Source organism: Acanthaster planci, linkage group LG05 (assembly GCF_054643075.1).
Source record: "Acanthaster planci isolate LZ-2023a linkage group LG05, COTS_SCS, whole genome shotgun sequence".
Lineage (NCBI taxonomy): Eukaryota > Metazoa > Echinodermata > Asteroidea > Valvatida > Acanthasteridae > Acanthaster > Acanthaster planci.
In genome coordinates, this window is record NC_141781.1 from 10469061 (window position 1) to 10485389 (window position 16329).

Here is a 16329-nt window from a genome sequence, read left to right on the forward strand (position 1 = left end):
ATTAGTCGCAATGTTGACGTCTTTTATTAGTCGCAATGTTGACGTCTTTTATCAGTCGCAATGTTGACGTCTTTTATTAGTCGCAATGTTGACGTCTTTTATTAGTCTCAATGTTGACGTCTTTTACTAGTCGCGATGTTGACGTCTTTTACTCGTCATAACGCTGACGTCTTTTTCTAGTCAGATCACTGACGTCGTTTACTGGTCAGGATGCTGACGTCTTTTGGCTTTGCATATACGACTCAAAAAAGACATTAATAAGACGTCAATATTAGACGTCTTTAAGACGTCATAACGACGTCTCGTGCCCACTGGGAAACAATGGAGGGCAACTTTCATGAACAAGGAATTAAATAGTACCCCCGCTGAATTTAACAAAAACAATCCCCAAAATCCTGTATCACTTCAACCCCATTCTCCTCAATCCTCCAAAATCATCCAATCCTCCTAACACCATTCTCCCTCAATCCCTCAAAATCCTCCAACTTTAAAAACACCATTCTCCTCAATCCTCCAAAACCACCCAAAGGATTTTGGAGTACCAAAGAGAGGTAGGGGTAGGGTTAAATGGCAATTCTGGGAGATAAAAGTGGCCAGAACTAAGGGCTCATTATCTGATTTTATATGCCTCCTCCATAAATCCCCATCATCTGATTGGTGAATTGTCGATCACATGGCATTGAATTATTCGTATCAACACACAGCACCTGCACAATGCAAGCACACGGGTACGCAGAGTACAAAAAATTTTAACAACTGTGCATTAGAAACAAATAACGAACACTTCTGGATCGATTGCACTGCAGATTCTAGTGGTGCAAGTTTCTTTACGACAAAATGACGAGTGATCATACTCCACTGTTCACAATTCTATAAAATAATTATAAAAACTTCAGTCTGTAAGTACTGCTGATGCTGCCAACATCAGGAAACAGATCAAATGCTGCCGGACAATTAAACCAGCTCGGTATATCATGTCAAAAAATTAACAGATTCACAACTGGACAACTCTCAGTTTGATTCAATTAATTAATCCAGCTGTACTCAGAAAATCAGATGGCAAGCATTTATACAGGTGTTGTACAAAACAAATAATGAATGTTTCGCATTCGTCCGATGGTAAGAATAAGGGGAGAATTCCTTTTTTAACCGGCGGTAGTTCGAGGTTGAACCTCGCGGTAACTCAGGGTTTGACACTCTGCACGCGTTTGCAGCTAGATGAAGCAGCCAGGTTGTGATGACCACAGTGCTTGGTGTGCACTGACCCAGAGATAATGAGCTTATTATAGAGAAGCCCAGGCGGTACCGTGAAAAACCCCGAATTACCTCAGGGTCAACCTCGAGTTACCGCCGCTTCAAAGAGGAATTCTCCCCTAACTGCATTCGGTGACAGATGAAATGGTCTATTCCACTCCGCTTTGTGGAGTCACTCATGCAACACAGCCACTTCACAATAGGGCGCCTCCAAGAGTTTACAACGCGTTGGCCAATCACAACGCTCGAAATTTGTCGACCCTTTCTAAACGTGCATGGGGTCGACAACTTTCGCGCAATGTGATTGGCCAACGCATTGCAAACTCTTGGTGGCACACTATTGTGAAACGGCCGTATTATTCTTACCATCGCCCTCATAAACATTCATTATTTGTTTACTGTCAAAGATATTTTGGGCCGATTTAATCAGCTGTATGTAGTCTCAAGAAGTGTTGTATTCAAGTCCATCACATGTCCCTGTGAGTCCAGCACAAGTCCATCTCAAGTCATTCAGTCTTAAGCCAATTTACTTGCTATTCAAAGGAGCAGTGACAAAAGCATTCTTTAGTCACTGTTCACCCTGTTACTAATGACTGGCCTTGTGAAGGGACTTATAACTGGACTTGTGATCGACTCGAAAATAACACTGGTCCCAAGGTCTTGTAAGTAGCTCCATGCAAACTAATCAGCCTGGGCACTAGATCACTACCTAAAGGTGTACTGATTGATGGTCAAAATTTCTGGGAATTCCCCCGTGTCATCTGAAAAATATTAAGTCAATTAGAAGTTCGAAGGCAGTTTAACTTCTGGCTTACCTACACATGTTCCGTTCTGCTCCTCATAACCAAGGTCACAGTCGCATCGGTAGGATGACGGCCGACTCCTATCATCTACACAAACTCCGCTGCCACAAACACCCGGGTTCAACGTACAATACTGGACTGCACCATTGGAACAAACATTTGAATTATTTCCATTCTGCAAAATGCAAATATCAAACTACTATCTGCTGGTGAACAGCATCAGCCGTCACGCAAAACTTGCATGTGAACACTTGATAGTGAAGAAGCACACGGGTAGCAAGGGGGATTCACTTATATTACACCCTTGCACAGCTGACTGACATTGTCTCCGATTCCAAGAATCAAATCGTTTGCAATTAATTACCTGCGGCTTCAGTGGTGGTTGGGGTTGTTGTCGGAGTTGTAGGCATTGGTGTCGTTGTTAAAGCTGTCAAGAAAAAGGAGTCAAGCAAATGCCATTGAAGAGAAAGCTGCACCAATTTGTTAACTGGTAACAATTATTACACACTGCATGGTATTTTGACTGGTGTCCCACTTTCGCTAAAGGAGACATTTTTTTGTACTCAGAAGCCTTTAGAAAGTGGCTCTTGCTCTTTTGGTCAAACTGCCCTAAGACAACGGGGACGGATGGATGGATTCAGAGGCTTGATACAAATCACGAATCTTGGCCTGGAGAGAAAATTCGTCCACAACAAAACGCATCCCATAGTAAAACTGAAGTAACTGAGGCAAGTTCCCCACCCACAGCCAGTGAGGGACTCACCCACACACATTCCTCTCTCGTCAGTGTACCCAGGGTCACAATCGCAGCGATGGAAGGACGGCTGAGTCTCATCATCCACGCATACACCGTTGCCACAGATGTCGGGATACAGGAAGCAGAACGAATCTAGGAAAAGTCAGAGTTCAGAGTATTGGAAAACAGTTGGGGGAATGCCACGACTTCAAACGTCCAAAAAATCGCAGAAGACCCAGGTTCAGCATGCAATACTGAACTGCACCAATGAAAGAAATATTTAAATAACTTTTAGTAAAGTGTAATTCGACCACCAGAATTAGAAGCCATAACTGCGTTGGCACAACGCTCGTGGACAGGTGGTACGTGCACGTTACATGCCTCTTCGACCAACAGGGTGTGGTGATTTGCCAAATACATGCGCAGGCCAAGCTGTAAAATGTGCATGTTGAGTGCGGTTCCACCGCAGTTATGGCGTCTAATTGGATTAGTCTATACAAAATGCAAATACCAATCCCCGCTGCTGGTAAAAAGCATTGCCAACAGTTGAGAGTAACTTGCATGTGAACACTTTCCAACTAAGGAAGCACGGGGTAGCAAGAGGGAGAAAGCTGAACTGAAGTTGTCTCTAATTCTAAGAATTAAATCATTTGCAATTAATCACCTGCAGCTTCAGTCGTGGTTGGTGGTGTTGTTGGAGTTGTAGGCATTGGTGTCGTCGTTATAGCTGTCAATTAAGAAAAAGGAGTTGGGCCAATAGTATACAGTGGCACTGTAGAAAATGAAGTTGGGCAAATTTGTTTATTTCAGAGGTGTAAGTGAGCACAAAAAAATAACTGAAATGGCACGTGCAAGGCATGAAGCATAAACAGAGTCCAGTCTGGGGCCTGCTTAAGAGCCCTGGAAAATTTTAAAATGTGTACCTTCTGTGGTGCATTTTACAAGCCTCTTAGAGCAACCACCTTTTTTTAATGTATGCATATTTTCAATATAACTTTTTTCTGCATATTTGCCTAAAACTTCCTGAGAGTTAAAATGAACTAGTACACCAAAATTGTAAGTATCAAGGTTTGTACAGCGTGAAAAAAATCACTAGGAGAAAACTAGGAAAATATGGCACATCTATGGCAGCTGTGCAGAAAATGAAATTCAGCAAAATCAACAAAAAAAGCAGAAATCTGCTAAAAGCGATTTCACACTCCTGTTATTTAGCACAAATAAGATGGGAACCAGTCAAAATTAGCATACAGGGCATGGTATTGTGACTGGTGTCCCACCTTGGCTAAAGGGGATGGGGGGCTAAATGACAACAAGGTTATCTGGAGGGAAAATTTTCTCCACAACAAACACACACTAGGTTTGTGCATCCCATAGTAGAACTCAAGTAACTGAGGCAAGTTCCCCACCCACAGCCAGTGAGGGACTCACCCACACACATTCCTCTTTCGTCAGTGTACCCAGGGTCACAATCGCAGCGATGGAAGGACGGCTGAGTCTCATCATCCACACATACACCGTTGCCACAGATGTCGGGATATAGGAAGCAGAACGTATCTGGGAAGAGTGGCATGCTTTTTAGAGTTATGGTTCACAAGAGTCAGAATAAAATTTGAGATATCCCACAACTTTTAACATCCAAAAATTCACGGAACAAGGCTTAGAACTTTTTCTCAGACACAAAGTGACAGCATTCAAATATTTTGATCTCCTAATGAATATTCACACTGTCTCTCATTCTCTAATTCTCTATGCCTAGTACAAGCGCCGAGCTTGACAAAGAGAGAGACCAAGTTTCCTAGCAATTGAGGCTCCTTTGGTCTGAACTTCACTTCACAGATTCACAAACTATGAAATGCGTGCATTACAGCTGCGTAACTACCAGCAAAATGAACATTCTCGACCATGCCTTCCAACTTAAATTACTTCATCACTTCAGTGGCAAAAGTTCACATCTCCAGCTGTGTGGAACCAGGCCAAACAATGTGTCAAAACACAAGGGGAAAAGTTCAGAAAAATCGGCCAATCTGCCATTCAAAAATTTCTTTCGGGTCAAGGGACGATGGACAGGTTTGTTGACGAGGATTCACCACCTGGAATGGTTGGGGCTGCGCCGTTTCTTTCATTAATAGCTATGTCTAACCTAACCCCAAAGATTTGACTTTGCTATTACAGTTTGCTGTGTCATAGTAATTTGATGTATTCACCTGCAGTGATTAGTGGCGTTGGCATGGTGGTTGGAACTGTTGTCTGAACTGTTGTTGAAACTGTGGTTGGAACCGTGGACAGAGCCATGGGTTTCGAAGTCAAAGCTGTTCACGAATCAACCAAGTTACAAACCAAGTTACAGCTGCTAGAATTAGCAAAAATCACAGAAGTAAAACAGTAGATGTTGAGGTTAAAAAATACGTAAACATACATGAGTAAACTCCAACTGACCCAACCACTGGCGGCGGAACAATTTACAAAGTGGGGGGGGGGAGTTGGGAGACCATCAGGCATCAGTCATTAATAGCTCGATCCATTGATTTTCACCCAATTATAGGACCTGCAGAAAATGAGGGGGCCAGCAGGCCCCTATCAAAAAAGTGAGGGGGGGTCACTGGGCCCCCTGGCCCCCTCCCTGCTTCCGCCACCAGTGGACCAAACCTGTTTGCAGTTAGTAAGGGGTTAGCTTTGCAACTAATATGTACTAGAAGGTTAACTGTTCAGTCTAGAGGCAAACTAACTGATAAACCATTCACCTGCTGGTATTGCAACTGTTGTAACTGAAGGTGCAACTGGTATGGAAGTGGGCTCACTTTCTGGCACAACTGGTTTGTCTGGTTTGGCTGTGGGTTCAACCTCTGGAACAACTGGTTTGTCTGGTTTGGCAGTGGGTTCAACCTCTGGAACAACTGGTTTGTCTGTGGGTTCTACTTCAGGAACAACTGGTTTGTCTGGTTTAGCAGTGGGTTCAACTTCTGGAACAATGGGTTTGTCTGGTTTGGCAGTGGGTTCAACCTCTGGAACAACTGGTTTGTCTGGTTTGGCAGTGGGTTCAACCTCTGGAACAACTGGTTTGTCTGTGGGTTCTACTTCAGGAACAACTGGTTTGTCTGGTTTAGCAGTGGGTTCAGCTTCTGGAACAACTGGTTTGTCGGGTTTGGCAGTGGGTTCAACCTCTGGAACAACTGGTTTGTCTGTGGGTTCTACTTCAGGAACAACTGGTTTGTCTGGTTTAGCAGTGGGTTCAGCTTCTGGAACAACTGGTTTGTCTGGTTTGGCAGTGGGTTCTACTTCAGGAACAACTGGTTTGTCTGGTTTGGCAGTGGGTTCAACCTCTGGAACAACAGGTTTGTCTGGCTTGGCAGTGGGTTCTATTTCAGGAACAACTGGTTTGTCTGGTTCAGCAGTGGGTTCAGCTTCTGGAACAACTGGTTTGGCAGTGGGTTCAACTTCTGGAACAATGGGTTTGTCTGGTTTAGCAGTGGGTTCAACTTCTGGAACAACTGGTTTGCCTGGCTTGGCAGTGGGTTCAACCTCTGGAACAACAGGTTTGTCTGGTTTGGCAGTAGGTTCAAGTTCTGGAACTGGTTTGTCAGGTTTAGCAGTGGGCTCAACTTCAGGAACAACTGGTTTGTCTGGCTTGGCAGTAGGTTCAACTTCTGGAACAACTGGTTTGTCTGGCTTGGCAGTAGGTTCAACTTCAGGAACAACTGGTTTGTCTGGCTTGGCAGTGGGTTCAACTTCTGGAACAACTGGTTTGTCAGGCTTGGCAGTAGGTTCAACTTCTGGAAAAACTGGTTTCTCTGGCTTGGCAGTGGGTTCAACTTCTGGAACAACTGGTTTGTCTGGCTTGACAGTGGATTCAACTTCTGGAACAACTGGTTTGTCAGGCTTGGCAGTAGGTCCAACTTCTGGAACAACTGGTTTGTCTGGCTTGGCAGTGGGTTCAACTTCTGGAACAACTGGTTTGTCTGGCTTGACAGTGGGTTCAACCTCTGGAACAACTGGTTTGTCTGGCTTGGCAGTGGATTCAACTTCTGGAACAACTGGTTTGTCTGGTTTGGCAGTGGGTTCAACTTCTGGAACAACTGGTTTGTCTGGCTTGACAGTGGGTTCAACTTCTGGAACAACTGGTTTGTCTGGCTTGGCAGTAGGTTCAACTTCTGGAACAACTGGTTTATCTGGCTTGGCAGTGGGTTCAACTTCTGGAACAACTGGTTTGTCTGGCTTGGCAGTGGATTCAACTTCTGGAACAACTGGTTTGTCTGGTTTGGCAGTGGGTTCAACTTCTGGAACAACTGGTTTGTCTGGCTTGGCAGTGGATTCAACTTCTGGAACAACTGGTTTGTCTGGTTTGGCAGTGAGTTCTACTTCTGGAACAACTGGTTCGTCTGGCTTGGCAGTAGGTTCAACTTCTGGAACTGGTTTGTCTGGTTTAGCAGTGGGCTCAACTTCAGGAACAACTGGTTTGTCTGGTTTGGCAGTGGGCGTAACTTCAGGAACAACTGGTTTGGCTGTGGGTTCATCTTCAGGAACAATTGGTTTGTCTGTTGGTTCAACTTCAGGAACAACTGGTTTGTCTGGCTTGGCAGTTGGTTCTACCTCTGGAACAACTGGTTTGTCTGTGGGTTCAACTTCTGGACTAACTGGTTTGTCTGTTGGTTCAACTTCAGGAACAACTGGTTTGTCTGTTGGTTCAACTTCTGGAACAACTGGTTTGTCTGTGGGTTCAACTTCTGGAACAACTGTCCTCTCTGGTGTAGCAGTTGGCTCAATTTCTGTAACTACTGGTTCATCTGATTTTGCAATTTCCTCTGGGGCGATTGGTATGTCTGGTATAGCAGTGGGTTGAACTTCTGGAACAATTGGTTTGTCTGGTTTAGCAGTGGATTCAACTTCTGGAACAACTGGTTTGTCTGGTTTAGCTGTGGGTTCAATGTCTGGAACAACTGGTTTGTCGGGTTTGGCAGTGGGTTCAATTTCTGGAACAACTGGTTTCTCTGGCTTGGCAGTGGGTTCTACTTCTGGAACAACTGGTTTGGCAGTGGTTTCTACTTCAGGAACAACTGGTTTGTCAGTGGGTTTAACTTCTGGAACAACTGGTTTGTCTGGCTTAGCTGTGGGTTCAACTTCTGGAACAACTGGTTTGTCTGGCTTGGCAGTAGGTTCAACTTCTGGAACAACTGGTTTGTCAGGTTTGGCAGTGGGTTCAACTTCTGGAACAACTGGTTTGTCTGGCTTAGCTGTGGGTTCAACTTCTGGAACAACTGGTTTGTCTGGCTTAGCTGTGGGTTCAACTTCTGGAACAACTGGTTTGTCTGGCTTAGCTGTGGGTTCAACTTCTGGAACAACTGGTTTGTCGGGTTTGGCAGTGGGTTCAACTTCTGGAACAACTGGTTTGTCGGGTTTGGCAGTGGGTTCAACTTCTGGAACAACTGGTTTGTCTGGCTTAGCTGTGGGTTCAACTTCTGGAACAACTGGTTTGTCTGGCTTGGCAGTGGGTTCAACTTCTGGAACAACTGGTTTGTCTGGCTTAGCTGTGGGTTCAACTTCTGGAACAACTGGTTTGTCTGGTTTAGCTGTGGGTTCAACTTCTGGAACAACTGGTTTGTCTGTGGGTTCAGCTTCTGGAATAACTGGTTTGTCTGGCTTGGCTGTGGGTTCAACTTCTGGAACAACTGGTTTGTCTGGTTTTACAGTGGGTTCAACCTCTGGAACAACTGGTTCGTCTGGTTTAGCTGTGGGTTCAACTTCTGGAACAACTGGTTTGGCAGTGGGTTCAACTTCTGGAACAATTGGTTTATCTGGTCTGGCAGTGGGTTCAACTTCTGGAACAACTGGTTTGTCTGGCTTGGCAGTGGGTTCAACTTCTGGAACAACTGGTTTGTCTGGTTTAGCTGTGGGTTCAACTTCTGGAACAACTGGTTTGTCTGTGGGTTCAGCTTCTGGAATAACTGGTTTGTCTGGCTTGGCTGTGGGTTCAACTTCTGGAACAACTGGTATGTCTGGTTTTACAGTGGGTTCAACTTCTGGAACAACTGGTTCGTCTGGTTTGGCTGTTGGTTCAACTTCTGGAACAACTGGTTTGGCAGTGGGTTTAACTTCTGGAACAACTGGTTTGTCTGGTTTTACAGTGGGTTCAACCTCTGGAACAACTGGTTCGTCTGGTTTAGCTGTGGGTTCAACTTCTGGAACAACTGGTTTGGCAGTGGGTTCAACTTCTGGAACAATTGGTTTATCTGGTCTGGCAGTGGGTTCAACTTCTGGAACAACTGGTTTGTCTGGCTTGGCAGTGGGTTCAACTTCTGGAACTGCTTTGTCTGGTTTGGCAGTGGGTTCAACTTCTGGAACAATTGGTTTGTCTGGCTTGGCAGTTGGTTCTACTTCAGGAACAGGTTTATCTGGTTTAACAGTAAGCATATATGGTTTAGCAGATGGATCTACTCTTGGTTTTACAGTGGGCTTTTCATATCTAGCACTTACATATGGTACTGGTCCAGCAGTTGACTTGCCAATTTGGGGAGAAGGGTCAACTACTTGCTTCTTGAGAGGCTTATCTAGTTTAGCTGATGTGTCAACTAGTGGCTATAGATCTACGGGAGATTTAACTGATGAGTAGACTACAGGTTGTGTAGGCTCACCTAGATTAAAGGGGATGGGCCATGTAGGGTTAAATTGACGTTATATGATAGTTTTCAACCGTCTTACATACAATAAGTTGGACGAAACCCTCTTTTATGTCATTAAATCAGCAAAAATGGCATTTTCTGTGTGCTTTTTTCAGTCACTGCCTGGGCTCTTCACAAAAATTTATCGAAATAGGTCAATGAGGAGCAGCAGACAAATCTTGGCAAAAATGTGACGTTTTAGGGCAGACTTGACTTTCCAGACCAGAAAGCATAGTTCCGGCAAGAAAGTTGATCGGTCCACACAAGAATACTACTCTCTCAGCTCCGGTGCTAATCCCAAGCAGCTTTTCACACCAGTGTTTGTGGGTTAAACTTGCGGACAACACACGATTTTGTGAGGACTCAAAATTCCAGGGTGTGCAATGCACACTTTGTGCATAGCGATTTTGAGCCCTCTTCATTTCTGAAGAGGAAATTTGGGATTGCAGGGACTCGCCTTCTGCTGAAACCCAGCACTGTACCGTCTGTGCAAAGGCCGACAGAACAAGACAAGGTCTCATCATCCCCACCCAAGAAAGCAACGCTGGAATTATCATCACTTGAGTCTGACAAGATGGAACACGCTAACGCTACCGCATTACATACATGTATACGTGTCGTTGCATAACAGTAAACAGTTGCCAGATAAAGGACTCCGTCCTATGACGATACGATTCTTGGGAATTTCTTCAGACAACTTTCAGTACATGATGGCTGTCGTTTAGCTTTTGTTTTGTGTTTTGTTGTTACATGTATGTTTATTTTATGTGTTGATGCAAATTTTACAAGAAATCTTCCAAGCACGGCCCATTCCCTTAATTAAGGATGGACCAATAACAGTCTTGTTCATCTGACTGGCCTGTTCCTATTTCTTCAGCTCTAACTGATTTGACTGGTGGGGCAGTTTCAAAGTCTGGATCTACTGAGGTTTCGTCAGCTCTGAGAGGAGGGGCTGTATCAGGCTCAAGGGGACGTGGGTCTACTGGGGAGCTAGGTGGTTTACCTGGTTCAGGCATTTCCTCTTCTGTTGGTTCACACAGGAACTCAAGGGACTCTGAGATGGCCAGGTCTGTCAGAGAAACAAAGAGAAGTTTGTTGTTTGAGGTTTTTTTGGGGGGGGAGGAGAAAGAGTGTAAGTCTATGTGCTTAAGGACTGTGAGCGACCGCAGCATGGTTTTTCTGCTGATGGTGGACATGGACTTTCTGAGATATGATCCGATGGGGAGCAGTTCCAAAACTAGCTCATTTCCATTGAATCAGCTCAATGGGAAATCTCAGAAGCTGAGAATGAAATATCTAAACTCTGTTCGAGTTCCAACACAAGTGGTATTTACACTGGAGCTGGAAATACAGCAGAACTACCAAATTCACCAGAAAGGTTACAGAGTGTTTGGCACAATTAGTGACTCACATTTCTAGCCTACGGTGGATACAGCCAATGTTATTTCAGCACTATTTCAATAAGCCTTTTGCAAGTTAAATTTGAATAAAATCTGATACACTGAGTTCTTTAAATTCACATGGACATAGCAATTGGAATTCTCCATACTAAAGCCACTGTTGCTATACCTCATGATTCGGGGCAAGCTTTTCCTTAGTTACATAAGAGACGCCTTCAACAATACACTGTTCTCAATGGAAAACAAGGGCACAAAGGAACCAGTCCATTCCAGAGATGGTCGTCGCTTAGCAAAAGCTTGCCCCGAATCATGAGGTATAGCAACAGTGTCTTTAGTCTGGAGAGTTCAAATTGTTATGTTTATGTGCAATCAGATAACTCAGCGTATCAGATTTTATTCAAATTTAACTCGCAAATGGCTTACTCTGCAACTGACTACATTGTTGTATAACTTGCGTGCTTAAGTTCCTTTGAATAGACTGGACTTTTGAAACCACTTTCTGCGGGCTTCGGTATTGTGGAGAACAAACTGATTCCGCCGTGGGGTGTCGCACTATTGAATGCACCCCTGTGTATCCAAGGCACTCACCTTTCTCGTAGTAGTCATACATGTTCAGAGTGCCAGGTTTGGCGTTGTTCACATCAAACTCTTTGTTGGCAACAAAGTCCCAACAGACTGGTGTGGCATCTAGGCCCTGGAAGCCGGCAAAACAACAGCTGTGTGTTAGTTCTTCGTTTGTGGAAGAATACTTGATAATGCAATGGAAGGCACTTGGGGAACAACGAGCCTGTTCGGTATTCGGTAAAGAAGTCGGCACTTCACAGCCCATTCACAACAAACCTGGTCAATGTAGAAGTTGATGGTCTTGCCCTCTGTTTCCACACGCTTCAGTTTGCTCATCATCGCCTGGGCATTTAGGTCAGCGATGGAGGCAGTGTCCGGGACAAAACCTGTCACCAACTTGACTTGGGCCAGCACCATGTTGGCCCCACCTGTCCCGGTATAGCTGGGGAACAGACGGAAATGAAACAACTCAACAAACCGCACATCCGTAAAGACACAACCCCTTCGGACATTATCATGCATGCTTAAAAGCTGCCTATCATAAAACTCACCTGGCACACACATTAGTAACAAATTTCTTGCAAAGATTGTCCAGATTTCTTGACCTTTTCGTCAGGGCAAATGGTGCAACTGGTGGCGTTCGGGGCAGCATGTTGTAATACACTGTGAACTGAGTGGACAAAGCAGCAACAAAATTGCTGTTTAAAAAAAACAACTTCCGTCAGATTTTTTCACTTGGGTATTGGTAATGATTACCCCTAAAAGAGAGTCATTCAAATTCTTCATGATGCATCTGTTTACCTGCTCACAAATTTATTCATATGTGGTTCCTTCATTAGCTGCCAGACGTTTTGGTGTGTCACTCCAACTCCAACTGGTTTTATTTGAGTCAATCTTTGGGCACAAATGAAACTTTCCTGGTTGAGCTCAGCAGTACACAACCAATTTTTGTCAGCCTGAATTGGGGTTGGGGGCAATGTGTTTTATGGCCTTCTGAGAGGTAAAGCTACATTTTGAAGGCTTTAAACACACCTATGGAAGGAAAGGAAGTGAAAAAAGTATCCCCAAATCCCCTTCATTTCATTACTTTCCAACGCATAGAAATATGTCTTGGGGCCATGACTACCATTGGCCCCACCCCCCAGTTTGATTTTTTTCTATTACAGTTTGATGTCATTTCCTTTTTCTCACAACCAATCACTGACTGACTAGCTGAACGCAAAAACAACAGCAGAGCTTGACAGTATGACAAAATGATGCCAAAGAGCCCTATTTTTTTCCTCTGTGGCCTGCCCACCTGCAACAGACCGCATCCCTTCCCCCTGGCCCGGACGGTGTAGGTGTTGGGCACGTTCAGGTCCATCTCCTGCACCACCAGCTTGTTCCTCTCCAGCAACTCAAGCTGCCGCACCTTGCGGCCCCGCTCCATCACCTCCACCCTCAGCTTGAGCGGCTCCTTACTCAGGATACCGGCATAGGCTGCAAGGGCTTGCAGGCCGATTACAGTGTCCTGCACAAACAAGGGGGGGGGACGCATTTTGCGTGAGTTACATGGGCAGAGGAGAAACATCTTTTACACTCACACACAAGCTCTCACCAGTTTCTGGGGGTCAACATTCAGCTTAACAAACTAAAGAACTACAGTACTCAGTTCTCAAGATGTATTTTTGCGTTGGGGAGATGTTAATTTATCTAACAGGTTTTTTTTGCCCTTACCCAATGTATATATTAATAAACACTGTATGCTCAGTGCTTGTCCAAGAGCTTGCAAAAAAAGTCACAAGCTTACTCGGGTAGGACTCGAACCCACGACCTCCTGCTTACTAGTGTAGACGTCTTAACCACTCGACCACCGGCCAGCTGTCCCCGGCAAGTGTTTATCAATATATACGTTGGGTAAGGGCAAAAAAAACCGTGTTATATAAATTTACAGTACTCAGTTTCAAGAAAATGGGTGTTCAATCTTTTTTAATCGGACATACAGTACGTACCTCCCCTCACAAATCCATTAGCCATTAACCCATCACAATTTCAAATTTTAATTACTTCACTTGTCTCATTGCACAGTGTGACAGTCATCATAACTGACAGTAACTTTCAATGAGAAAGGCAAACTGCCCATGTGCACTTCTTAAAATGTCACCACCTCACTGTTCAGATGTACAGGTTTCTGTTTTGCCTGTTGGCACCTGAATGGCACAACGATGTAAAATGATCCCCAAAATGATGGCAAACAAAATTTTACTGTTCCTTGTGCAACCTACAATCCAAACCCTGTGCTAAAGATGCTTGGAAAGTTTCATTATTTTACGAGCCACTAGATGTGAGATAACACACAATCCACACTATCCCGGCTGTTTCTACTTTCCCGTTCAGCCAAATATGTCTGTGCACAGAATTCTGATCAGTTTGAAGCACCGAAAGACACTGTGCCTCTTCTTCTACCTTGTTTCAGCATGGTGGACAACTCAAAGACTACATAAAATACCATACTTGCACAAAAAAGCTTCGAAACTCATCGGGGTTATCTACAGCCATTTGCAATTTCTTTTCAAACCAAGTCCAAAATCAATACAAATCGATCGATCAAACATGCCAGTGTCACAGCATATCGTACCTGCGTGGAGGAAAAGCCGCCACTGCTGCTCTGCTGGCTGACCAACCAGCGGGAAACAGGGCTACCTTCGACGCGGGCCTCCTCAGGGCTCAAGTACTCAGTGTAGGCCAGCAGCACATAGGCCGTCATCTCAATCTCCTGGGCTTGTCGGGAGGCTCGGTAGTAAGTGTCATACTCAGCCACGTCGTCCCTGTTACTGACCCACCGTTTGTGCTCGCCTGCAGAGGAAACAATTTTTTTGAAGGTGTCCTCAAACATTTTGAAATTGTTGGGCAGCTTAAGCCATGCACACAGACTGGTGCATGCAATACACACTCTTGCTGCAAGGGCTAAACCAGAGGATTCGGGAGTTTCAAACCCCACTACCAACTCTACCAAGGAAGTCCACTTTGGATGATGTGTTTTATTTAATTTTTTTTTTTGCTCTTCAAGGGGAGGGAGCAAGCATTCCTCTGCAGCAAACTGACAAGCCATCAGTATTTTCAAGCAACGTGGTGAGTTTCATCCCCTTTCTTCCTTTTGCTTTTGCTGTTTTCCAATTTTTTTTTCACTTGTCCATTTTCCCCCCAGGAGACAGGGAGTGCCCCCATGCCCCCCCTTTTTACAATGCCAAGGCCATCTAAGCCACCGCTTGACTTTACCTTCTGTCACTGCCACCGACTCAAGATAGTCCATGACATCAGATGCAGCTGGATGACCAGCCAGCACCATGGCATAGGCCAGCTGAGCTGCTGCGTACGTGTCAGAGAGGGTGTTGGCCTCAGACTCTAGGCAGCTCAATGCATTCAGGATGACGGGATCCTGCAAAGAGAGCACACGTACTGCAATGAAACCAGCTGTCTCACTTTTCCCTCTTGATGAGTCTTACTGCTCATTAATTTCAGAAACTGTATAATACAGAAACCACTGCTAACTGCTTATGGGCCATGGTGACCAAAATTAATAAATCAAGGAGGACCTAAAACTTCAATCCTAGCAGAAACTTCCACAGAAAGGCCAAAAAAACACATAAAAACAAAGAAATGTTTACTTGCTTTGAAACTTTTTATAATTTCAACATTTTGTTGATGAAACCACATGGTTTTATTTGTTTAGCCTGGTGGTGGGTTTTCCCACTCAAATTCACATGAGTAGTATCTCTCTCAGGAGCGAGATTGGAAGAAAATAACAAACCAAAACAATCACCAGAGCTTTGCAGGCTCCACAGCAACAGCGGAACGGGGGGGGGGGCTTAATAGGTAGTTATTATGATTAAAGGTAGTTATTTTGTCCCCCTCCCCATTTTTAGGCCTACCAGCCATTTATGGTACACTGTAACTTCAAAAGTGTATTCTTTTCAGTCTGATACTTTTAAAAATGTCCCGCAGCTGTTGACTGTCAGTGGTCTGTAGTTATGCTTCCCTGCAAGCATCCTTTGAAAGACCAATTTGTTTTTTGTATAAACTTTTATACACAAAATCAACCCAATGGTATACCGAGGGATTTTGCAAATCCTGAAAGATTTTCTGGAATATCCTGACATTGAAAAATCCTGACAAGTCTCAACCCTCGTCACATCCATATTCAACGGCCCAAGCTTAAGTGAATTTATTCCCTGTTGTGGCTCCAACAGCTTACATCATATTTCTAGCATATTCATTGTCAGACCTGGCTTTTTCACTTTTTTCAATACGGCATGATTGAAGTGGTCTGTCGTTTTGACATCTGCACTGCGCAATCAATCGTGAGTTCAGTTTAACCTTGTTCAGAACACACATGATCTGGAAATGAACGATTCATCTTTAATTTGGCTAGCAAATTCATTAAAATAGCTAAAAGACCTTTTTAAAAACAAAACCAGGTCCCTGTTCCATTCAAGTTTATTGATGCTCCATTTTCAATGCAGGCATAGCATTGAACAAATTTGCACAATTTGTTTCAACAAGGAGATTTCTATCTCAACTTGACGCTAGCGAGGTGCAGACATGCAGCTTCAACAGGCAAAGAAAAGGAAGAAAGAGAAATTTCCAAATGTAAATTTGCGGACCATGACTGCATCACGTAATTCCAACTCTCACGCACTTAGGTTGCCAACCGAGTGTGGTCATTCCTTTGTTCTTGTATGGTTAAGGAAATTCAGTAAATCCTTTTTTTCGCACTTTGAACACTCTTTTCGGCTCTATCTTTCTTTCCTTGACCACTTCTCTTCCTTGCAACAAATAGCCATAACCCCAAAACGTCTCTTTTCCAGAAAGAGGGTGACCTCTTGTAGATTTGTCAGGATTCTCCCCACGTACAAACTAGTGTATCGGGCCCGATATGC

General features: G+C 44.3%; 1 protein-coding gene across 3 annotated transcripts in view; it reads right to left on the reverse strand.

Moving 5' to 3' along the window:
* Window positions 1–16329, reverse strand: part of LOC110981687 (alpha-2-macroglobulin-like) — a 57555-nt gene that overhangs the window by 8370 nt on the left and 32856 nt on the right. The window contains exons 26-39 of one of the 3 annotated variants that reach the window (XM_087136947.1): window positions 14669–14828; window positions 14028–14245; window positions 12708–12920; window positions 11962–12080; window positions 11687–11852; window positions 11435–11540; window positions 10450–10515; window positions 5535–9098; window positions 4998–5102; window positions 4222–4347; window positions 3458–3520; window positions 2821–2946; window positions 2422–2484; window positions 2070–2195 (exon numbers count right to left, since the gene is read on the reverse strand). In XM_087136947.1, coding sequence (XP_086993073.1) covers window positions 2070–2195; window positions 2422–2484; window positions 2821–2946; window positions 3458–3520; window positions 4222–4347; window positions 4998–5102; window positions 5535–9098; window positions 10450–10515; window positions 11435–11540; window positions 11687–11852; window positions 11962–12080; window positions 12708–12920; window positions 14028–14245; window positions 14669–14828 — 5221 coding nt within the window. Of the gene's footprint in view, window positions 1–2069; window positions 2196–2421; window positions 2485–2820; window positions 2947–3457; window positions 3521–4221; window positions 4348–4997; window positions 5103–5534; window positions 9180–10449; window positions 10516–11434; window positions 11541–11686; window positions 11853–11961; window positions 12081–12707; window positions 12921–14027; window positions 14246–14668; window positions 14829–16329 lie in introns of all 3 variants that reach the window. The other 2 variants (XM_087136946.1, XM_087136948.1) reach the window with 2 other exon arrangements.